General features: G+C 46.8%; 2 protein-coding genes across 2 annotated transcripts; both read left to right on the top strand.

The window, feature by feature from the left end:
• The first annotated feature begins 1,081 nt into the window (after positions 1-1,081).
• On the top strand, positions 1,082-8,213 carry ISY1 (ISY1 splicing factor homolog). Its single transcript, XM_058812951.1, has 11 exons — positions 1,082-1,159; positions 2,114-2,136; positions 2,778-2,829; positions 3,549-3,614; positions 4,041-4,083; positions 4,249-4,361; positions 4,524-4,641; positions 5,294-5,416; positions 5,609-5,712; positions 7,086-7,172; positions 7,454-8,213. Exons 1-11 carry the CDS (start codon positions 1,157-1,159, stop codon positions 7,559-7,561), a joined length of 840 nt encoding a protein of 279 aa, XP_058668934.1. The 5' UTR covers positions 1,082-1,156; the 3' UTR covers positions 7,562-8,213.
• Positions 8,214-11,023: 2,810 nt separating this feature from the next.
• On the top strand, positions 11,024-23,675 carry LOC131563243 (haloacid dehalogenase-like hydrolase domain-containing 5). Its single transcript, XM_058813192.1, has 9 exons — positions 11,024-11,143; positions 13,109-13,318; positions 13,954-14,066; positions 14,784-14,877; positions 16,034-16,067; positions 16,961-17,135; positions 18,670-18,858; positions 21,089-21,486; positions 23,529-23,675. Exons 1-8 carry the CDS (start codon positions 11,024-11,026, stop codon positions 21,483-21,485), a joined length of 1,332 nt encoding a protein of 443 aa, XP_058669175.1. The 3' UTR covers position 21,486; positions 23,529-23,675.
• The last annotated feature ends 348 nt before the right edge of the window (positions 23,676-24,023 follow it).

The following is a 24,023-nucleotide window of genomic DNA, read 5'->3' as shown; positions in this document are numbered from 1 at the left end:
GCACTGCCACTTGTCCCTCTGGTGTCATTAGTTACTGTCAGGCGAGCATTCCTGGTGATTTTGGAAGCAGCAGTGAAATGTCTGCGTTCTCCTGGGGTAGTGCAGATAGCACATGGTGGTTCAGCCTGCTAGGTTGGGACAAATTCAGTCTTTGCACACAATTGTCTTTGCACTCAATTATCTTTGTTAAACAGCAGTAAAGCTTGGACTTAGCTGATTACAAAGACATGGAAGTCTTTGGGACTTCAATGACAGCTACAAAGTGGTGTTTTCCTCTAAAAAAATCTATACTTTTATACAATCAGAACAAGATTTAAAAGCTGAGGAACACAAACTGGGCTGTAAGTTCCAGAAGGAGAAAATTACTTCAAAAGATGTCTCTTCCTTGATCATCTTTCTGTGAGAACGTTGTTGCTGCTGTTCATAGTCAATTTTCCCAAGAGAACACAGGAGCTGGAAAGCAAGGGGTGATTTCATACATTGTGGGACATGGGAAAAATCAATTCTTCCTATGTTTCATGTTCATCTTTTTCACTAATGCTGAGGCCTCTCCTCATTCCTTATGGCAAACTCATGAAGTGGTTACAGAGAAGGACTGTTCGTCGGGAATTGAGTGACCAGACAAGGGACAGTGGGTACAAAGGGAAAGGGGAAATTCACATCAGGTATTGGAAGGAGCTTCTTTGCATGTGAGGGTGGGCAGGCCCTGGCACAAGTGCCCAGAGCAGCTGTGGCTGCGCCAGGATCCCTGGCAGTGCCCCAGGGCAGGCCGGGCGGGGCTGGGAGCAGCCCGGGGCACTGGGAGGTGTCGGTGCCGTGGCAGGGGTGGCACTGCGGTGTCCCCAGTGTCCCCCCCGGCAGTGTCTGAGGCCAGGCCGGGCGGGGCTGGGAGCAGCCCGGGGCAGCAGTGGTCGGTGTCGGTGCCGTGCCGGCGGTGTCACTGCCGCGTCCCCAAGGTCCCCCCGCACCGGGCCCTCCCTGCTCATCCCGGCCCCCCAATCCCAGCAGCGCGCATGCACCAAGCGGGGTCATCCAATCCTGCGCGAGCGGGGTGCGCAGGCGCAGTGGGGAGCGGGGCCGCGTTCAGTTCCGGGGCTTGGAGCTGCTGCGTGCGCGGAGCGTTCGGCGGGACCGGGACTGAGGGCACGGAGGAACCATGGTGAGTGCGGGGCAGGGACTGAGGGCACGGGGGAGCCATGGTGAGTGCGGGGCAGGGACTGAGGGCACGGGGGAGCCATGGTGAGTGCGGGGCAGGGACTGAGGGCACGGGGGAGCCATGGTGAGTGCGGGGCAGGGACTGAGGGCACGGGGGAGCCATGGTGAGTGCGGGGCAGGGACTGAGGGCACGGGGGAGCCATGGTGAGTGCGGGGCAGGGACTGAGGGCACGGGGGAGCCATGGTGAGTGCGGGGCAGGGACTGAGGGCACGGGGGAGCCATGGTGAGTGCGGGGCAGGGACTGAGGGCACGGGGGAGCCATGGTGAGTGCGGGACTGAGGGCACGGGGGAGCCATGGTGAGTGTGGGACTGAGGGCACGGGGGAGCCATGGTGAGTGCGGGGCTGAGGGCACGGCGGGACCATGGTGAGTGTGGGGCTGAGGGGCTGAGGGCACGGGGGAGCCATGGTGAGTGCGGGACTGAGGGCACGGGGGAGCCATGGTGAGTGCGGGGCTGAGGGCACGGGGGAGCCATGGTGAGTGCGGGGCTGAGGGCACGGGGGAGCCATGGTGAGTGCGGGGCTGAGGGCACGGGGGAGCCATGGTGAGTGCGGGACTGAGGGCACGGGGGAGCCATGGTGAGTGCGGGGCTGAGGGCACGGCGGGACCATGGTGAGTGTGGGGCTGAGGGCACGGGGGAGCCATGGTGAGTGCGGGGGGCGGGACCATGGTGAGTGTGGGGCTGAGGGGCTGAGGGCACGGCGGGACCGTGGGGAGTGTGGGACTGAGGGCACGAGGGAGCCATGGTGAGTGCGGGGCTGAGGGGTCACTCAGCTTTTGTTATCCCCTGGTGCCACTGCCCGTTGCGGGGCTCGGAGGGGACCGGCCGAAGCTGGGAGCGCTGGAGGAGCAGGCCAGGGCCCGGGGTGCCTGAGGCCGCTCTGTTTGTGTCTTGCAGGCTCGAAACGCGGAGAAGGCCATGTGAGTGCAGCGGGGACACCACCGAGCCCGGGCTCACCTCAGAGCTGGTCTCACACATCCGTGGCTGCTGGCCCTGACTACCTGATCTCACACGCCTGTACCTGCTGGCCTGTAGAACACACATCTGTGACTGGCTGGCCCATAGAACTCGCTGTTCTGCCTCTTTTAAAGCACTGACAGTTTAATGATATTTCTGGGTACTCGGTTGTGCGTGTGCTGGCCCACAGGCAGTGGGAGTTTGAGGGCACCTGCACACACGTACCTGGTGCTGTGGAGTTCCTGTAGCTGTGCTGGGTGGGTCTGTGCAGGAGAGACCCTGTAGCAATGTACTTGTTCTCCTGCAGGCTGGGGGATAGGTACACTGAAATGTGCTGTAAAGGACCCTTGTGGCTTTAGGCAGTTCCCATTTTGGGAACAGAGATGCCAGGCCAGATCAGTCAGCATTGCTTTACTTGAGAAATGAACCACTGAGGATTTTGGGTGTTGAGAAGTCGCTAGCTGGAAGAGCTGGAGGGGGTCAGTGAATGTGTTCAGGCCTTTGTTTTCTACAGACTAATTGAGTCCATAATAACCACCCAAAGCAAAGCTTGTTCCTGCTGGAATATGGATTTGTGACAGTAAATCTGCTTTCTTCTCTTCAGGACGGCCTTGGCAAGGTTTCGGCAAGCCCAGCTTGAGGAAGGAAAGGTCAAGGTGAGGTGTAAAAGCCCTGGAGGTTTGGTAGCTCAAGGCAGGCCTTGTTCAGAGCCCAGGTGTCCTGTCTTTAGAAGGAAAATAGTTCAGCTGACTATTTCACACTCACACAGCCAGGAAAATTCTCCACTAGAGTTTCTCCAAACTTTTTTTACTTTTCTGTTTTGTATTGCATATCATGCAGTGAAAAGGGGTTTAATACCTTTTAATAAAACGGTAAAGCCCTTTAATAAAAGGTAAAACTGAGGGGAAAGGGACAAAATAACTGCACACAAAACCCTAGAAGCAAGATGATGCATCAGTTTGCGTAAGCAAGCCAGTGGAATGTGAAGAAGTTTGAGAAGAAGGTGCTCTGTATAAACTGGAAAAAAATTAGGTAGTTTAGGAGTAGCAGTTGAGAAAAGCTTAACCTTCAGAAGGTGGTGTGTGCTGAAAATGGTGAAAATGTCCTGAATGGAACATTTGTTGTATTGGAGAGGATTATGGGGTGAGAGATTTTGGTTTGGATGAAGTGGATTTAAGGATTTAAGTAGGCTTTTGTAGTCTGTGATAGTTTAATTGTCAGGGCTGTAAATCATCACTGTTCTTCACTTACTAAAACTCGATGGGAGCAGAAGGCCCTGGAGCTTGGCAGCACAATTTGGCGTTAATGGAGCAGTAGAGCCTGTGTGAAATGCAGTGCTCAGCTGGGTTTGATGTGTGTGCTGTTCTGTCTACAGGAGCGAAGGCCTTTCCTTGCCTCAGAGTGCAATGAGCTGCCCAAAGCTGAGAAATGGAGGAGACAGGTAATGCCAACCTGGGGATTTTCTAATTCTGTAGGAAGTGGAACTTTACACTTCCTGCTTAGCCTGCTTACAAGGGGTTTTCCACACTTGCAGTACCCTGAGAGTTAAATCACAGAACATTTTCTAATATTTTACAGCTCAGTGTTCAGAGTAGCTCCTACCATGTCAGGTTGCTGCAAGGCCATGTGTTGCTGAGTCTTTAACATCTCCAGGGATTTAGATTCCAGGTTTTGGGGACTGCTGTTCCAGTGTTTGATTATCTTCCTAATGACTTCTTTCCCCTTGAATTTAATCAGAATTTCTCCAGTTTCAGCTTGTGTTTTATTGCTACTTGTCCTATTGCTATGCACTTTTCAAACAATCTTGCTGTCTTCTTTGTTCCCTCCACTGATTGAGAAATTAATTTCTGTGTTCTTATTTGACTAGATCATTGGGGAGATTTCCAAGAAAGTGGCACAGATCCAAAATGGTAAGATTTATCTAACTATGTTTTATTTTTTGAATATACAGTCATAAGCAGTTACAGTAAAAATCTCATTTCACGGGAACTGTACTGTTTCCATTGCATAAATTCTGAAATTCCTCTGGTGTTTCTCTGAGCTACCTGATTTATTGGTTTTTTTCTCTCTTACAGCTGGATTGGGTGAATTCAGAATTCGGGACCTGAATGATGAAATAAACAAACTCCTCAGGGAGAAGGGACACTGGGAATACAGAATAAAGGAGCTGGGAGGACCAGATTATGCTGTAAGTGTGGAATGGTGGTTCTGCTTACAAGTGACTGCTGAGAAAAATATGTAACATTTAGTTAGCTGTGAATGGCTTGGCAGTGTTATTTTTATTCAGCCCCTAAAATGTTTGGCTGTGTTAGAAGAAAGTTTTAAATTATGAACTCTGTTTATTTTCCAGAGGATTGGCCCAAAAATGTTAGATCATGAAGGGAAAGAGGTCCCAGGAAACAGAGGCTACAAATACTTTGGGGCTGCAAAGGATCTGCCAGGAGTAAGAGAACTTTTTGAGAAGGAACGTAAGTAAAGAGCAGCTCCTCCCAGACATGGGTCTGTATAGTATAATATCTTGAGTAAAATGCTGTTGTAGTTTGTGGGGAGTGCTGGTGACAGCATTTCTGAACGTCTTAGGTCATTAGTGAAACACTGAGCACACATAACTAATTAAATGCTAGAGCGCCTTTGGCTGTTTGCAATTAAGGAAATGTAGTACTGGTTCCTACTGGGAATTCCATATGGTAAGGACTGATGGCCTATAGAAACTTTCCAGCATAAGAAGTAAACTTCATTGAGAAGTTTTAAATGGTACTCAGAGTTCAGGACTAGAAGAAGGGAAAGTTGGGTTGAACATAATTTTAGAAGCAGGATTGAATTTTCATAATGAAAAACTGGAGGTAAGGGGATGAAACTTTGTCATGGAATGAGTGGGAATTGCTTGGGCCTGAAAGTGAGGCAGAGACAAATTGGGAAAGTGGGAAATACTCCAGGGTGTGGGGGAACCATTGGGTCATGCTCTGGGACTGGTTTGTGCAGGCCTCAGGGTGACACCAGTGCTGGAGCAGCTCCATCGTGCTGGGTGTTGGCTGGCACCAGGCAGCTGTGGTGCTGTGGGGTTGGGGACACTCAGCAGGTGATGGAGGTGACCTGTGGGTGACAGTGGTGTCCTTGCAGCCCTGCCACCCCCACGGAAGACTCGGGCTGAGCTGATGAAGGACATTGATGCTGAGTACTATGGCTACAGGGATGAGGATGATGGGATCCTGGAGCCCCTGGAGCAGGAGCATGAGAAGAAAGGTATGTGAGATTCCAAACCTGCACAGAGCAGCCAGCAAGGGCAGCTGATGGACTCTGAGGTCAAGGCACCTTTTTTTTCTGATGTAGAGGATTTAGGCAAGGAGTTTAAGTCCATTGGAAGAGCTCTGGCAATAAGACCATGCTGCTCTGGCTGGCTCTCAGCCACACTTGCCATTTTCCTTTGCTCCCCAGTCATAGCAGAAGCAGTGGAAAAATGGAAGATGGAGAGAGAAGCACGACTTGCAAGAGGCGAGGAGGAGGAGGAAGAAAACATCTATGCTGTCCATGAGGAAGAGGTAGGGGTGGCTCAGGTGATGTGACTTTCCATGTGTCTTCTGTGCTTCCTTCCTGGACATGGCATTACTCTGGCAAGGACCTGTCTGCTCCTGTCCTGGCCCTCTCCCCACCTCAGAATCAGAAGCAGGGGAGTGCTCTTGGCCCAGGCTTAGGGAGTGCTGGGGGCTGGCAGGTGAGGACAGACTTTCACTGCAGTGAGAAACACCTTGCTGTGATTTCAGTGATTTCAGTGGCACTGTTATTGTCAGTGGTGTGTTGGTAACACTGCTCAGTCTGGCTCCTGAGCACAACCTGCCTCAGCAACAGCACAAGCAGCTTTGAGGACAGGATAATGTCACACTGCCACTGTGTGAAAACTCAGGGGGTGCAGGGCCTTGTTTGCACTTGGATGATGGTGCAGCCAGTGCTGCTGTCACTGCTGTGACATGGCTGTTTCTTCTGACATGAGATCTGCTCCCAGTGAGATCTGGAGGAGGGTACTGGAAACAAGGTCCCATTTCTCAGTCTGTATCTAGGTGGGTTAAGCACAAGAATAAAAAGGAGGAATCCGTTGTGACGGTGTTCACAGGGGTGCCAGGATGAGGGAAGAGACCAGGATCTGACTCCATGTTTCAGAAGGCTGATTTATTATTTTATGATATATATTATATTAAAACTATACTAAAAGAATAGAAGAAAGGATTTCATCAGAAGGCTGGCTAAGAATAGAAAAAGAAAAAATGATAACAAAGGCTCTGTGTCAGACTCTCTGTCCAAGCCAGCTGACTGTGATTGGCCATTAATTAGAAACAACCACGAGACCAATCACAGATGCACCTGTTGCATTCCACAGCAGCAGGTTCCTGAGGCCTCCCAGCTTCTCAGGAGGAAAAATCCTAAGGAAAGGATTTATCATAAAAGATGTCTGTGACAATCCATCAGATGGATCTGGTGGCTCCTCCAGTACCTGTTTTACTTGTATGATCCCATGGTTCATGAGCCCAGCTCTTAGGTGAGGGACCAGAGCAGTACAGAGCTGTTCAGGGAAGTGGTACCCATATTTTTAAAGCACTTGCTGCTTAGCTGGCTCATCTTCTGTTCACAGCTTTGCTGTGGCAGCCAGAGTTATGGAAGGGGAGGAAATGCAGCTTTACATTCATGGCCATGCCACAGCAGAGCAAAGGCCTTATGAGAAATGGAAGCAGTAATGCTGAAAATGTCCAGGAGCAGGGTCTGCATCTGATCCTTGTGTTCTTTTGGTGCTGGCTCCTCTTCAGTCATTCCTGTGTTTATAGTGTTGATCATGTGTTGCTCCTTCTGGCAAAGCAAATGAAAAAGGGTTTTTATGACCTCTATAGAAAATAACCTTGATGTGATTTTTTTCACTTTTCAGTCTGATGAGGAAGGTGGCAAGGAGAGAGAAGGTGAAGACGGCCAACAGAAGTTTATTGCACATGTTCCAGTGCCAACTCAACAAGAGGTAAGGCAGAACAGCACTCAGCTGCAGAGATGCACACTGGCTTTTGCAAGACACATTTTCCTTTACATCAGGTCATCAGTGACAGTGCCCTAAATTTGTGATTTCTGGGACTTGACTCTGCAGCTGTTTAATCCCCTTGCAAATGCTATAACCCTTTTCACCTGTGAATTTCCAAAACCTCCCTAAGTATTCCATAAACTGGGAGGTGTTGTGGTGTAGCTGAGCATCTGGGGTCTCAGCATCCCAGCTGAGCTGAATCCACCCTGGTTTTGTCTCTGCAGATTGAGGAAGCTCTTGTACGAAGGAAGAAGATGGAGCTGCTGCAGAAGTACGCCAGTGAAACCCTGCTGGCACAGAGTGAGGAGGCAAAGACCCTGCTGGGATTGTAACAGTGCACAGTGCCTGGTCAGTGTGTGATCCCTCTGAGAGCAGCAGGCTCCTCAGTTCTGGTAGAAGTGGGTTTTAGCTCTGCAAGTTCCCTTGGATGTGGAGCAGACTGCTGGGGTTACAGTGTGGTGTGCAGGAGGACCATCACTCTGGTTTCTCCACTAGGATGACTTGTGCTCCAGTGCTGGAAAGGGTCAAACCTTGGTGAACTTGTCTGTGCATGTAACAGCTGCCTTCAGTGCTTTCAGCTTGGGAAAGGGTCTGTGCTGTGGGGCCTCCTGCAGATAGAAGCACACCCAGTGAGCTCCTAAATCCTGGAAGAAAACCCATGGTGTTCCTGCCATCCTGTCTGCTCTGTCCTGGCTGTGAGTGTGCACAGCTTCTCATGCTGGCTATTGTTGAGCTGAGAAGTAACTCACACTATTACACCTGCTTCATTTACCAGAACAACCTGGAACCTGTCTAGAGGGGCCTTGAAGGCAGATCTTAGGAGTGACTTTGGAGCAGATTTGATTCTTTCTAAAACACTTGCAATGTCTAAAATCTGTTACCTTTTTTGTGGTTTGTAACTGTGCCTGGATGAATTGCTTAAATGCTGGATATTCCAGCAGCTACTGTAAAAAACCTTGTTGAAACATTTTTTATTAAAACTTATTTACAACCTGATGTCTGTTTTATTCTAGCTCAAAGGATTGTGATGATGCCCTCGTGTAGCCAAAGATTGTGATCATAGACAGCCATGCCTGTAGGGTTTGAAGCTCTGCATCCCCTACTGCTCTTGGCTTGTGAATCCTGGGACAAGAGGCAAGGTAGAGCCTGGTCAAAGTCTTATGGATGACTAATAGGTCTGAATTAATGGCATTTGAAGTTGGGCATCTGCAGCCCTGGAGATTTTCTGTCTAAGGAACACAGTATTGAACAGCCAGGTCTGCAACCCTGCAGAATTTCAGTCTAAGGAACAGACTTTTGAACAGCCAGGTCTGGGTCTGTTCAGCATTTCTGGATGCTCTCAGTATTTATATATTGCAATCTATTGTGAATAATCCATTCCAGAGCAATTAAAGCTCTAAATTGTAGAGATAAACTTTGTGTTACTTGATGAAGTGATCAAAAAAAAAAAAAAAATTGAAAAAGTGGAAAGCATAGCTGCCAAATTAAAACTAAAAAGAAAAACAACAAAAACCCAGAATAAATCAAAAGCTCAATTATTGGTAGCAAGCAGACAACTAACATCACAAACACATTCTTCTCTCTTCCTGGCAGCAGTGCAACTTTCTCTGCTTTGTAAGAAAGCAGCAAACAATGTCTTTATGGCTTATAATGTCTTGTTGTAGATTTGCTTAACTGTGTACTGGAGATAACCAAACTAGATTTAAGCAGGGAAAAAACCAGCTGATTCTTATGGCCTGACACAGTCTGAGGTCTTGGTGATACCAATGATAGATCCTTCTCTCACTGTATGAGTCTATAAGATAAAAGAAGACACAAGGGTAAAGGCAGATCAGGGACAGAGTGATGGTAACAGAAATGCAAAAGAAGAATACATGGAAAGAATGGGAAAAAAACAGGATTGTAATTACATTCATGTTCAAAGGAGTATGACCAACATCATGATGTAAAAGGCAAGTTTATAGACAGGGCTGATCTCTGCCAGCCAACACAGAAAAGGAATAAATGCAAGAACTGCAGTGTGTAACTGCAGGGCTGACTGGCTGCTGCCTGGCCCTGTTGTGCCAGCTCCTCTCTCTGTAGCTCTGAGTGTGGAGCATTTTTGAGCTGAGTGCTCTTGGCTGCATCTGAGGGAACAAATTGCACAGTAATTATTTCCCAGAGTGGCCTATAGCAAAATCCTGTGTCCTGCCAGGCTCTGGGACTGCTGGTGCAGCCAGGGTGGGGAAGCTGCTGTGGTCACAGCCTGGAAATGGATCCTCTTTGTCCTGGAGAGTGGAGCAGTGGGCAGGCTCTGCTCAGCTCTGAGTGCAGCTGTGCTGGGATGTGTGTGTGGTGCCAGGCTTGTGGCTCATTCCATCTCTGGAATGTCCCAGCCCTGAGCACATCCAGCTTAGAAAACAGGTACTGCATGTATTCTTACATGTGTGCTTCAGAGTTCTGCCTGTGTGTGGTCCTGGCTTGAGCAAGGGGATAAACTCTCTAATTGTTGTGTCTGCTGCATCGATTTGGGCCTGCTTTTGTCTCTTAGAAATGCATTTGTGTTTGATTTAATGCCAGCCATGTCAGTGCTGCAGAGGGAAGGCACCGTCCTTGTTCTGACTCCTGGTGAGTGCAGTGCAGTCACTGAAGGATCAGTTTCTCCTCGCAGCCACAGGGGTGCTGAGGAATATTTGTTGGCAGCACTAGGAAATAAGTGGATTTGCCTAATCTGCATTAGCAGATGAGCAAGATAAACAGAGACAGCTTTGCAGAGTATCCATTAACTAATGACATTTTGTGCTGTGTGTCTCACTTTCAAGTTTAGCTGCAGGGGTGCAGAGCTGAGGGGCTGTGGTGGCTTTCTCCCAAAAAATGAATCCCAGAATGGATCGGTATCACAGACATCTTTTTATGAAAATCCTTTCCTTAGGATTTTTCCTCCTGAGAAGCTGAGAGGCCTCAGGAACAAAATGTAAACAATTGTTATCTGCTGCTGTGGAATGCAACAGGTGCGTCTGTGATTGGTCTCGTGGTTGTTTCTAATTAATGGCCAATCACAGCCCAGCTGGCTCAGACTCTCTGTCCAAACCACAAACCTTTGTTATTCATTCCTTTCTATTCTTAGCTAGCCTTCTGAGATGAAATATTTTCTTCTATTCTTTTAGTATAGTTTTAATGTAATATATATCATAATATAATAAATCAAGCGTTCTGAAATACGGAGTCAGATCTGGGTCTCTTCCCTCAACATAAGACCCCTGTGGCCACCGTCACAGATTGGTTTGGAAGGGACCACTGTGGGATATCTGCTCCAGCATCCCTGCTCCAGCAGGGCCATCCCAGAGCACAGGGCACAGGATTTGTCCAGACACTTCTGGGGTAGCTGCAGTGAGACAACTCCACAGCCTCTCTGGACAATGTTCCATGCTCAGTCACTGCACAGGGAAGAAGCTCTTCCTGGGCATCAGTGTCCAAATGGCACCGCCAAGCAGAGCCCGCTCCATCCTCTCGGCTTCCCTCAGCCTTTCCTTGAGGAGAGATGCTCCAGCCCTTTCATCCCTTGGCCGGGCAGAACTAGACAATGTTTCTTCTGCTGCGTTACTGAATCGAACGCAGTTATCTCCTGGCTCGGGATGTTGCACTGCCCGCTGTCGGCAGTGCCGCCAGCCGCGGTGCTCCGGAGGAGCGGAGCCCTGGCGAGGCGCGGCGGCGTCGCTGCCCCGCTGCCCGGCTGACGTTGTGCCGTGACGCGGTGACGCTGCCGGTGAGTGACGCGGGCCGGGCGGGCGGTGCCGGCCCCGCACTCGCTCGCCATGCGCCGGGCGCTGCCGCCGCTGCGCGCCCTGCTCGGGGCCGCCCGCCCGCCGCGGCCGCCGGCGCCCCGCGGGCAGGGGATGCGCGGGCCCCCGGCCGGGCGGAGCGGGCACAGCGCGGTGAGCGGGGCCGGGGCCCGGGGCGGGCGGGCCGGGGCGCAGCGAAAGCGAAAGGGGCGCGGGGCGCGGCGGAGCGCAGCCGGGCCCCCCGGGGATGCCCGGGGTATCCTCGCTTCCCCGGGACGCCGGGATGGATTTCCCGGGCACTGCCGGCCGCAGCTCCTGTCCCGGGGCTGCGTGTGCTCCGGCCTTACAGAGCGAACCAGGGAAACTCCTTCCGACCGCTGCCGGCTCTGTCCGCGGCACAGCACTCCTGCCACCAACAATTCCTTTAGGGCCAAAAGGGAAACAAAGCTGCTGACTTCAGTACCTCTATCTGTCGTGATATCTATCATATATATATATATGTTCACTTCTTTCCTTATTGCTTTTCCCCCCTTTCTTCCTGCTAGTGTTACTCACTGTAAAATTCCCATTTGTAACCTGTTATCTATACATCTGTTATTCATATGTCGCAAAATTAACGTAAAGGATCGCATCTGCTACAAAATTATTCCAATGCCGCTGTAGTTTCCGCAGTTTCTGGTACCCATTCACAAAGCCTGGGAAGACTGCTCTGCGTTTATTAGCGAGCCTTTAGCAGCATCTCTGCAGCAGTTGGGATATTTCTGACCTGGCTTTCCTGAAACGGGTGCAGGCTATGTGGAGACCAGGATTTCGGGGGTTTTGTTCTTAAAAGGGTGATGACTCTACAGAGGAGAGAGGAGAAGGCTTTAGGGGGAGTTCTTGCATGCGAAGACAAAAACTGAGCCTAATTTAAATGAATGGGAATGCGATATATTTCCAGTGTTGATGTTATTAACCCGGGCTGCCTGGGGGGGCGGATTCCCGCTGTTGTTTGAGCTGCAGCCCATTCCCAGCGGTGCCTGTCCCTGTGCCGTGCCCGCTGCAGGAAAAACGTGGTGTGTGAATCGCCGATGTGGAGCAAAGTGCTGCTGGAGTAGGCAAAGCGCCTTCTCCTCCTGCACAGGAGACACGGCAGCAAAGGCTGTCCCAGCTCCCAGGGCTGCAATCCTTTCTGTGCCTGTTAGCAAAGGCTGTTCCAGCTCCCAGGGCTGAGTCCTTTCTGTGCCTGTTGCCCCTAACCCCTCTCTCTTTATCACTGACCATAATCCCGAGGTTCCTGATGATAGGTTTTGTTCCGTGCTTTCCCAGCCCGATCCAGTAACAGTTTCATTGCTCACACTCCTCTCTCTGTCTCTGCTCCTCCTTCCTCCCTCTCCCTGCTGGGGCTCACCGAGTCCAGCTCCTCACTGCCCCAAAGGCAGGCAAGGAGACATTACATTTTACAGTTACATTTTAGTCATTTGAGCAGCATTGGTGTAAGGAGGTGCTGACTTTGCCAATTAGCCTGCCCTGTGTGAAAATGGGACTGAGGCCATGTGTGGGAGCACAGCAGGCACTTGGCCGAAATCAAACTCTTGTGGAACAGAACAGTTTTACTACAAACACCTTGGAAGGGAGCAGCCAAGTACAATACTTGTGGTACTTTTGCCCAAGACCTGCCCACTGCTGAAAAATTTACTTTTGCATATTTTGTTAGTATTCTGTGGAGGGTTAAGCCATTGAAGTGTGACTCACTGGCACAGCAGCGTGTATTTTGTACCTCTTGGCATCAGTTTAAGTTAATTTTTCCCTATCCTCTGAAACAATCTGGAACTATTTGTAAGGCAAAATAGCTCTCATGAGTCTGTATGCACAAGGCAGAGGGAGTTGTGGTGCTGCTTGTGTCAACATGTTTTTAGCATGAAGATGTGCCTGTAAGGCACAATAAGATGTGCAGGGCTATAGCTCCCCTGCTCTCACTGGAGGTGTCTGTTCTCAGGGGGCTGTAGCTGCTGTAAACTCTATTAAATATGTAATATTGAATGTAATATGTAATATTGCATGTAATATGTAATAGTTAATGTAATATGTCAAGACATGTATAACTAATGTACCCTCTGATTTCATCCCTCCTCCCAGCCCCGCGTGCTGCCATCCTTTGGGTTCCTGTTTGACATCGATGGGGTGCTGGTGCGAGGCAGGACCCCCATCCCTGCTGCCAGAGCAGCCTTTGGCAAGCTGGTGAACCCTCAGGGACAGTTCCTGGTGCCCGTGGTCTTTGTCACCAACGCTGGGAACTGCCTGCGCCAGAAGAAGGCTGAGCAGCTGTCCCACCTGCTGGGGGTTCCAGTGAGTCACCTCAATCCCATTTATTGCATGTTAAATTGCATGTTAGATGTGTTATTTTCCATTAAATGCTGCTCAGCTCATCAGGGCTGCTTTTCCCTTAAAGCCCCCTGATGTGCTTTGCTGAAAGTAAAAAGTGCTGTCCAAACCTAACTGGTAAAGGCACTGGTTTTTCCAGTAGTAAAGCTAAAGGTATTTCTTTGGAAAGATGGTAAGTAGTGATTCACAGGAGCATCTTTCCACAATAATAGTCTGGCTGGTTGCTACCTGTCCTGGTGAAGGGCTGGGGATGTGTAAACTAAAAGAAGGTGGTAATTGGTACAATTAAATCACAGCTGCAGTTTAGCAAAGGGCCCACAATTGGAACCAGTTCTGATTCTCCTTCCCTTGGTGATTTTATCAAACCAGGAGAGAAAGGCTTGCTCATGTAGAATCGAGCTGGGAGCTGAAAGGGGGATGTGTGATAACTTGTCAGTAAGGTATTTTTTTTCTGGCATATTATCAATACATCATTTGTGCAAGGAGAAAATGCTGATTGTTATGTAATTCCTGGAATCTGTCACATCTGTTAATTGAATCTATGTATGAACAACTTCTCTGGAATACAACAGAGTCCTTTTGTTTTTAAATCCCAACAGATTTCCCAAGATCAAGTGATGATGTCCCACAGTCCCCTGCGGATGTTCAAGCGTTATCATAAAAAATGTGTCCTGGTATCTGGACAAGGACCCCTTCTTGATATTGCTCGAGAGTATCTTTAAAAAAAGAGTTTAAAAAAAGCCAACAACTTTCTGCCAATGTGTTTTCCTTAATCAGGTTCAGGGGAGCCTATGGATGAAGTGAAAATCAGATATTTCAACCCTACAAATGCAATAATAAATAGTAATGATAGCTCCTAGTATGGTGCCAAATCTATGTTTTGAATGTGGTTTTATACCAAGTGCCCAAAGGACTTGAATAATATTGATATCATGGTGGTATCAAAATTTCAAACTGTAACTTAGTAACCTTAACTTTTGCATAAGCTTTGCTCAGGCTTCCATTAAGTCCCTTCTGCACTTCTTCCTTCAGTGGGATTTTCATTGAAGTTGATGTAAATCATAAGTTGTAAAAATGTATATACAACTTTTAAGCATAAGTATAGAGTATAAGTATACTCTATTTGAAGTACAAAACTGAGAAAAAGGTATTGAAGGTACTGTTTCTTAGGAAATGCATTTCTAAATTCAATATTCATTGGGCTTGGCTAGGAGAGAAGTAGATGAGAGGACTGAAAACAAAACAGAAGAACTTTGGCCTCTCATTTATCAGATCAGCTTTTTGTCTCACAGAAGGAAATTCTGTCTTTGATGTTGCTTTCATTGCTAACTAATTTGTCAGTTGAGTACCTTTAAATGGTTAAGGTGGAATGAGCAGTCAGAAAACCTTTCCCTGTGAGCAGCTGTGTGTCCTTAGCTGGCTGCCCCAGCCTTGGCTTCTGCCAGCCCATCACCATTGACACTCTGAGGGAGAAACGCCCTCTGCTCGATGCAGTTGACCATGACAGAAGACCCAATGTCCTGGTGAGTGACATTTGTGTTTCAAACCTCTCTGTTTGCTCCTTGCATGACATCCTACAACAGGGATCAATATTTGACTACCAAACTAATGCTGCTGTTCTTACATTGTATTTTGACTTTTCTGCTTCCTTATTTGTTTTATTACAACATTCTCAAGAACAGCTCTTTTCTCTCAGTAGTAATTCTTGAACCCAGCCTTTGATTTTATAGCCTGCTGTTGTGGGAAAACTCACAATCTAATACAGATACTTAAAGCAAAATCTGCCTTGGAAAGCTGATCAGCTTCCTCAGAAGGTGTGGAAGATCACATAAGCTTTTCCCTGAATATATGATTGTGTTGCTATTGTTTCTGACCCATGAGGTTGCTTTGATTGCAAATGAAAGCTTTGAAGAGAAACAATTTTCCCTCAAAGGACTCCCTTTGCTGTTAACATCACAATTTAAATGTCAGCAGTGGGTACAGTGGTTCCAGCTGGATTGTGCAGAATTAAAGCAGAAGTGAACATATCTGGGTGTGCTGTACATGCTCAGGGCCAGCCTACAGGGTGGATTTCCTCACTGGTACTGAGGACATTCTCTGTGGCTCACAGGATCATAGCTCAGCTGTGGGGAAGGTCAAGAACCTGCTTAAGTGTTTGTCACCACACAGAGTAAATAATGGAGTGCAGACTCTTAATTGTTCAGCAAATATATTACATGTTATACAGTGCATTCTTTGTTAGAAGTGTTAAAGAAAAACGTCTCAAAATCTGTTTTTCAAATGTCCTGGTACTGCTGGAGGCCTCTTACTCCTGTGGTAAAATAAACATCCATGCTTTTCTACACAAGTAGTTAAAACAACTAATTAAACAAGTAATTTAAACAACTGAAATCACAACACAAGGAATTTTAACAGCTGGAGTTAAAAAGCTCCAGAGCAGCTGAGGAGAAGCAGGAGGCAGGAGCAGGTACAGCTCAGTCACTGCTGTCCCTGTGCCAGAGGTGTCACCTCAGAGAGGAAACACAAGTTTCTGAGTGAACTGACATCAGGAATATATCAATATAGAGTGCATTTCCTCTTGGAGGGGCAGGAGGCAGCTGTGGGAGCTGAGCTGGAATTTATTCTGTTAATAGTAGATGTTTCATCTTGTAGAAAACTTTCACTCTTTTCTTATTGCAGTCCCCGTCTGCTGTGGAGCTTCCCAAGATTGAGGGTCAGTTATCCTTATTTAACTTGCATCTATCCACGAATAAATGAAATAGCTTTATTTTATTTTATTTTATTTTATTTTATTTTGTTTTATTTTACTTTATTTTATTATCATAAATTATTTTTAGATTGCTGGGCACTTTCAAAATTTGTCTGAGATAATCCTAAAATTTCCTTGTTAATGACATCTGTCATTCATTTGAAAGCATCATGCCTTGTAAAGCTGTTTTTTAATGTGTGCAGTTTTCAGCCCCTGGGTTTTGAAGTTTGAAGGGTATATGAGGCCTCCTTTCCTTTTCATCTGCCTCTAACAGATTATTGTTGCTCTCCTTTTATAATGAGCTGATGTTCATTATTCAGAAATAATTAATCTTGTTCTTACAAGTAGTCAGGATGCAGCTGTAGTATGAGAAGGGTCTTGTGTTCACTCTCATCTTATCTGAACTACAGGAAAGTAGAAATTGGACCTTAGGATTTAAAAATATCCATGTCAGATTATTGCTGGAGATCAAAGCAATTTTTAAAAACAACATCCAAATTTTGTTCTGAGATGAACAAATCAACATCTCTGGTGTTATATTTAAATACTGCATGTAAACAGGGAACTCATAAATTATGGAAGACTTAGAAATACAATTTAGAAGTTAATATTGTAATTTCTGGAGAAATTTCACCTGCAAAATAAAATTCCTAAATCTGTAAATTTTGCAGTGGAGTCTTGTTACTTCTGAGATTTCTGTGACTGGATGGGCATGTGATATATTAAACCCCTAAATTAATGTGACTGATCAGTTCCTGGCTATATTAAATGACTTGTTCAGTCTCTTTAGGCCAAGCTTTAGGCCTCAGTGCTCTGTTAACAATTCCATGGCTGTTGTGTGCCTGTGCTTCTCCCAGCTGTGGTGCTGTTTGGGGAGCCAGTGAGATGGGAGACCAGCCTGCAGCTGATCATTGATGTTCTGCTGACCAGTGGCTATCCTGGCAATCCCTACGGGCAGGAGAGCTACCCTCACATCCCTGTGCTGGCCTGCAACATGGACCTGATGTGGGTGGCTGAGGCACAGTCCCCAAGGTAGGTGCTTTGTTCATGTCACTGGGATTTGTTTGGGGTTTTTCCAGCCGGGTTCAGAGTCAGCACTTGAATGCTTGATGGCTTGGCTTTGAATGCAGCATCTCTAATGCACTTTCAGCTAATGCTGCCTGGCTGCTGGCTGCATTATTGCATCCAGGAAATCACTTCTCAAGAGAAAAGCTGCTTTTAAGCTCTAAACCTTTTGTTTCCTCAGTCCCAGAACAATGGAGAAATAGAGGTATTTTTCCTGAGGGCCTCAGAGCCTCGGTTCAAAGGCAAAAATGAAAAAATTATCAAGGCCATTGTTTCATTTCATTAGGTCCCTCTTTGGTTTTTCTCTTTTCCTGGTAGGGTAAAGGGCTGACCCTGCTGGTTGAAAGCAGTGAGTGGTTCTGAGCTGAGGACAATGCAGTGAGCTCTTTAGGGAGCACAAGGAAAAACAAGCAGAACACACTGAAAAAGGTGCCAGGACCTCTTAGAGAGGTTTTGTTTGATTTGGCTTTCAATAGAAGGTACTTCTTTAATAGGTTTGTTTCCCCTCCCTTCCCCTCAGTCTGTAATTTGAAATAGAAATTTCTTACTGTGACTTGGTTGCTGCCTCAGTCCTGGGTCAAAGATCTGCTCAGATAAGTCTTTGGAAGCAGAGGCCATCTCTAATTAACACACTGGAAAAGATATCTGTGTGATGGCTTCAGGCTGCACTAAGGCAGCCAGGATACCTCCAGTGAGCAATTTTAAAATGAGACAAATCTGTTGTGCCATCCCAGTAATGTGAGTTTATTGTGGTGTCAGTTGTTCAGCTAATCAGCTCTAAATTTTCAGTGAACCAGATGCAGAAATATTGAGTGCTGAGCAGAATTTGATAGTTGCAAGACACAATTTATTCCTAGAAATAATGAAATAAAAAAGCCTAGTTTGATGTTTTAAATCTGTGCTTAATGTAATTTGATTTGGTATTATACCTGTGTAGGTTTGGGGATGGAACATTGATGGTTTGGTTTTATATCTCTGTAGGTTTGGTCACGAAACATTCATGGTTTGGTATTTTATCTGTGTAGGTTTGAACCCAGAATGTTCATGGTTTGGATTTATATCTCTGTAGGTTTGGGGATGGAATGTTCATGGTTACATTCATGATTTGGTTTTTTATCTGTGTAGGTTTGGGGATGGAAAGTTCATGGTTTGTTTTTATATCTCTGTAGGTTTGGGCATAGAACATTGATGGTTTGTTTTTATATCTCTGTAGGTTTGGGCACAAAACATTCATGGTTTGGTTTTATATCTGTGTAGGCTGGACACAGAATGTTCATGGTTTGGATTTATATCTCTGTAGGTTTGGGCATGGAACGTTCATGGTTACATTCATGGTTTGGTTTTTTATCTGTGTAGGTTTGGACACACAACATTCATGGTTTGTTTTTATATCTCTGTAGGTTTGGGCATGGAATGTTCATGGTTACATTCATGGTTTGGTTTTTTTATCTGTGTAGGTTTGAACACAGATTGTTCATGGTTTGGATTTATATCTCTGTAGGTTTGGGCACGGAACGTTCATGGTTTGCTTGGAAAACATTTACAAGAAGATCACTGGCAGAGACCTGAAGTACGAGGCGCTGATGGGCAAGCCCAGCAGGCTGACATACCAGTATGCAGAGCACCTGATCCGGGCCCAGGCCCTGCAGAGGAGCTGGGAGCAGCCCATCCAGACCCTCTATGCTGTGGGGTAAGGTCTGCTGAGCCCCACAGGTACAGCAGGAAACCCCAAACCCTCTGTGCTCTGGGGTCAGGGGTGCTGAGCCTGACAAATACACCAGGAAATTACTCACAGTGTAAATGCCAGCCAAGAAAAACACACAGCTCCTACCAGCTTGTTTCTCCTACCATTAGGACCACCTAACTTTCTTGGTGCTATGGTGTATCTTTCATGACATTTCTAATCTTAAAGATTAATGATGCTTTGCTCTTTTTACGTGTAATTTCTGCAGGAGCACAAAAGGTGTTTTATACGCAACTAAGATTTTCCTGATTTTTTATTTAGGTTTTTTCTGTAAAAAAACTGTGTGAATCTAACACAAAGGGTTTGCCTGGTGCTTATTCTGTTAGGTTTAGTGGTGTAACACCAACTCCCTTTGAGCAAAGGACAATTAGAGACTGCAGAGCTGGACTTGATCTCTGAGGTCATTTAGGTTGGTCATATGCTACTGCGTGTGCTGCCACATCACAGAATCCTTTTCAGAGATAAGATAAAGCTGCATTGTATAGAAGACTGTTTCAGAGTCTCCAAGACGTTTGGCAATATAATAAGCTCATTCATGGGCTGCTCATACCTTGATTTTCTCTCCCCTTGCCCCAGTATGGAGAGTGATTCATGAAAACGGTGCAGTAAAATAGCTGAGGGGTTGGACTTCTCCCTGTCTGCCTGATTCCACACAAAGTGGTGGAAAGTACACAGTAAAGTGTTAGATGAAATTGAAGGGATTCACAGAATAATTAGACTCCACAGTCTGATGTAGTTATCAAGTGGGTACGTATTGTCAGCAGCTGACACAAGCGAGATAGCTCTCGTGAAAACTTGTGCCCTGAGCCTCGGTCTGACTCACATCTTCATTCTCAAAGATGTTCCATGTTCATTACACTGCACAACCTTGCCATGCATATTCAACCCCTGGCCCCTCCTGTCCTTGCCTCGCATGGTAATCAGATCCAGGTCCTTCTGGGCATGCATTGTTTGCTGTGGTGTTCGCACAGGGGTCTCTTAGTGATCTCTGAGGCAGAAGACTGTGGTCTTCCTCATGACTGAACTTTGGAACTTTTCTCCTTTGCATGTGTATTTTGGTCTCTTGGTGTTGTCATTATAGTGCACGAGTTCTATTATCATTACATTGCAAGGGTTCCATATTGCCAGAGTTTCATACCTCCCTGCTGTTCCTTGTAGGCAGCTCCTCGAGGCACTGCCTCTTCCTTGTCCTCACAGCAGCCAACTGACTCCAGCTCTCACCAATCCACTCTTCTATTACACTGTTCTTATTGGCTACAGGTGTGGCCTGTTAACATCAGGCCTGCTCCTAATCTTTAGTAATTGGTTCAGCTGCAACTCTTTAGGGGATAAGATTACATTCTGTACCACCTTCATTCACCCATCCTGTATCCCCCTACACCTTGGTGCTTATCTGAGTACGTCTGTCGGCCTTGATCAGCTTGGAGACCGAGGAGCCCCTTTAGCTGGGTTTCTTGCATCTCTTGGTCTTCTCGTGGTATTGTTTCTGATGCAAGAAGCTTCAGAAATTTGCATTTTCCTATGCCCTTTGTATCATGGCAGAGGTTTCTTAAGTAAAGGTTAAAATTCAACACATAATTCTACAAGCTAAAATTAAAATGCTTCATTCATATTGCTAACTCAAGTGAACTCCAAAAATCTCTTGTAAGAATCCGTGTCTCTGGGGCTGTTGTTTGAGTCCACTCCAGGCTGGCTATGGACTCTGGCCCACACGGTCTGACATGGACAAAGCAAAAGATGAGAAACGCTCTTCTCCACGTGGGAACGAGTGTCCTGTTCATTGGCTTGGGAAGGGACACCTCAGACTGTGGTGAAATCCCAGGTGGAAAAGAGGGCATTGCCTTCTTGCAGGGGACCTTTACACCCGAGGGAATGGGGTGGGGAAGAGAACTGCAGTCAATGGGATCCCATTGAGGAGGGGCGAAGGGAGGGATAACCAGGGGGGGCAGATCAGCAGGGCAGAGGGGTGGATAAGGGAGAAACCATGGGATGGGAGAAGAGAAGCAACGATCTACATGATATAACATACTCAGTACAAGTTTCCCATCGCCCAGTGCAAAACAACAACTAAATAAACTATTTAGTGCAGTACAACAACCTCTAATTCAAAATGATGCAATGCAAGAATGCCTTTGACAGCTGCAGCTGAGGCGCTGACGGAGTTTGTGCTTTGCAGGGACAATGTGATGACGGATGTGTACGGAGCCAACCTGTACAACCGCTACCTGCAGCAGAGCTGCCCCAGAGCCCGGCTGCAGGCCAAGGCTGCTGCAGGAACAGCCCCTGCCCAGCTTCCCCAGCACATCCAGCACATCCAGCCTGGCCTCGGCTGGGACTCGGAGCTGGCCCCTGCAGCCGCTGCCCGCTGCAGGTCCGTGCTGGTGTGCACAGGGGTGTACGACCCCCCGAGCGAGGGGGCCGTGCCCAGCAGGGACAGCGTGGCTGAGAACGTGTTCCACGGGCACAGGGATTTCAGCTTCGACCCCGCCCTGGTGGAGCCAGACCACATTGTGCCCGATGTGGATGCTGCTGTGGACCTGGTCTTCCAGCTGGAGAACTTTGCGCCTCGTTGAGGTGAGGGGATTTCTGAAGGACCACTCAGTGCTGTGCTTTTCTTGCCCAAACACACTGTGTTTTACAGGAGTGCCACAAAGTGCTGCCTTCCAAATTTTTTAACCTCTGAATCAATACAATTAGGTATGGTTATTAGTAGTACATGTAGGTACATGTGTGTGTTTAATTATATTGAATATCAATAATGCTTTTTATACTGCTTCTAAATATGTAATTTATGGCTGGAGTTACCCTTTGCTGTCTTCCTCTTTGTTATGTTAGGGACTTTAATAGCAATATTTCATAGTAACCTATTCATGTACTGGTACTTAAATCCCTCCACAACATCACCTCCTTTTGTTTGCTGGAAGATTTAGCTTTTAGGTGTTGATGATCTTGAGGATACCAGATTGTGGTGCTGGGGTCACTCAGTCCGTTCCATGTGGGCTGTACAGAGCACAACAAGTATTAATGCCTGGAATTCTGCAAGTACTGAATGCTCCCTTCAATCAGAGTGGAGTTCAACCTGTTCCACTTTGGACTTGCGCTCATCTGACCTGCTGCTGCCTTGCCTTGTGCCTGTTCTCCCATGTCCCTGGAGTTTTATTGCTCCTCTGCTGTGTGAAGCCTTAATTGTGTTGGAACTTCATAGTCCAGGAAGGGAAGCAGCAGACCTGAGTGCCCTCTGTGGCCTTTTTGCTCTTTGCCTTTCTATATGCACTTCCTTTTCCTTTTCCTTTTCCCTTTCCTTTTCCTTTTCCTTTCCTCCCCTCCCCTCCCCTCCCCTTTCCTCCCCTCCCCTTTCCCTTCCCCTTCCCCTTTCCCCTTCCCCTTTCCCCCTCTCCTTTTTTGAATTTTGAACCTTAGAAAGTTTTAGCAGTTTTATTTCCTGTGTTTCTGTGAGTTGGGACTTTACACTGAATCAGTGACTACTGCTCAGCCAAAAAGTGCCTCCTAATTTACTTGAAGCCTCATACCACTGTGGTAATTAACTGGCCTTTAGTGTAATATATTTCATCTCATGTCGATGTTATATGCTGTTTAGTTCGTGGATTTTATAGCTGTTAGTTTAAAAAGAAAAAGTAATTTATTTTTTTATTATTTTCGTAAAATACTTCTAAAGTTTTCATCCCAAAGATACCTTTGAAAATATTTTTGTGTTGTTATAACACATAAGCTTGGAAAACATAACCCAATTAATTGTTTTAAATCAAAGTCAACTTACACACAGAGATCAATCCACATTAGGGACTAGTCAGGTTTTTAAGATTGGTGGGGTTTTTTTTCAAATCAGAAATTGTACAAACACAGCCTGGGTGCTCATTCTCCCAGGTTCCTCCTGCAGGGCTCTCACAATGACCTCCTGGCCAAATCCCTCCCTGCTCCTCACCCCAGCAGCAGCTCTGAGAGCCCAGGGCTGCTGTGCAGTCACGTTTTGTGGCGTGTTCCCTGTGTTTGCAGAGCCCTGCAATCCCCCTGCCCTGCCAGCATTGCTGATTCCTCTCTTGCACTGGTTCCTGAGTAGCTGTCAGTGTCTCACTGCATGCAGTGTGAGGACACTGCCCTGAACAGTTCATTTCCTGCTTCTGCACTGGAAAAGTATTTACAGCAGCACATTCTTGCCTTTTTATTGGTACAATGAACAGATATCCACCTGTTACTTTAGCACTTTCCTGTCATATACAAGGTGTTTGCAAAGAACGCTGAACTTAAGTAAAGATTGTAATTCTGTAAGCTCAGGATGATTTAAAGCCACGTTGTTCCAGTACTAAAGCATGTTGCAAAACTCTCTAACTTCACCAGAATTGGTGAAGCAAGGAATAAAAATGTTGGGAGTTGCTGAAGAACAGAAAAGTTTCTGTGTGTTTCTCCTTTTTTTCTCTACAATGTGCATGAACACTTCAAAAGGTTCATGAAGGAACAGCATATGGACCTCTTAGAGCTCATCCCCCATGGAAATATTAACATAAAATGTGTTTGTGGAAAAGGAAGGCAGTCCCTTTTGCTCTGTCACATCACAAATCTAAAACCCTCCAAGGCTCAGGGTATTCCACATTCTCCAGCTCCAATGACTGAGCTCCAGCCTGGTGAGAGGCAGACCCTGAAAAAGCCAAAATGCTGAAAAAACACCAGATGGAAAGAAAAGAAAAGAAATTATTAGAAATAGTGACCTGGATAAAACTACACACGGAAGGCAGCTGCCAAAAGAGGTGGAAATCTCCTTCCATCAGTTTAAAGGGGGGAAACTGGGATTACTACAGGAATTTCTCTGGAACTCAGTGGTGCCCTGTGTGCTCTGTAACCTGTACAGAAATGGGGACTAACAGATATCACATCTCATACAGCCTGTGGTAAACTCTTCTGTCTGCACAAGGTGAGTTCTGGGGTGATGAAATAAATCCTGTTTTCAACATTGACAGAAACAGGCTGCACACTTACAAGTTTCAGCAAAGTGTTTCTGTGAGTAAAACAGATGAGTGCATATTCCAAAGAGCACAGGTGGGTTTACTTTGTGTAAAGATTGCTTTAATTTGTATAATTCAGACCACCTGGCACTC

The sequence above is a fragment of the Ammospiza caudacuta genome, chromosome 12 (assembly GCF_027887145.1).
Source record: "Ammospiza caudacuta isolate bAmmCau1 chromosome 12, bAmmCau1.pri, whole genome shotgun sequence".
Taxonomy (NCBI): domain Eukaryota; kingdom Metazoa; phylum Chordata; class Aves; order Passeriformes; family Passerellidae; genus Ammospiza; species Ammospiza caudacuta.
Note: the sequence above shows the minus strand (reverse complement) of the source record. Positions and strands in the feature narration are given on the sequence as shown.

Excerpts from the sequence above, each read along its gene's own strand:
- LOC131563243 (XM_058813192.1), top strand. The coding sequence starts at position 11,024 with ATGCGCCGGGCGCTGCCGCCGCTGCGCGCCCTGCTCGGGGCCGCCCGC. Across the intron at positions 14,067-14,783 it reads CTTCTTGATATTGCTCGAGA|CCTTGGCTTCTGCCAGCCCA; the intron begins GTATCTTTAAAA and ends TGGCTGCCCCAG. Across the intron at positions 18,859-21,088 it reads CAGACCCTCTATGCTGTGGG|GGACAATGTGATGACGGATG; the intron begins GTAAGGTCTGCT and ends TGTGCTTTGCAG.
- ISY1 (XM_058812951.1), top strand. Across the intron at positions 4,084-4,248 it reads AGTGGCACAGATCCAAAATG|CTGGATTGGGTGAATTCAGA; the intron begins GTAAGATTTATC and ends TCTCTCTTACAG. Across the intron at positions 5,713-7,085 it reads ATGCTGTCCATGAGGAAGAG|TCTGATGAGGAAGGTGGCAA; the intron begins GTAGGGGTGGCT and ends TTCACTTTTCAG.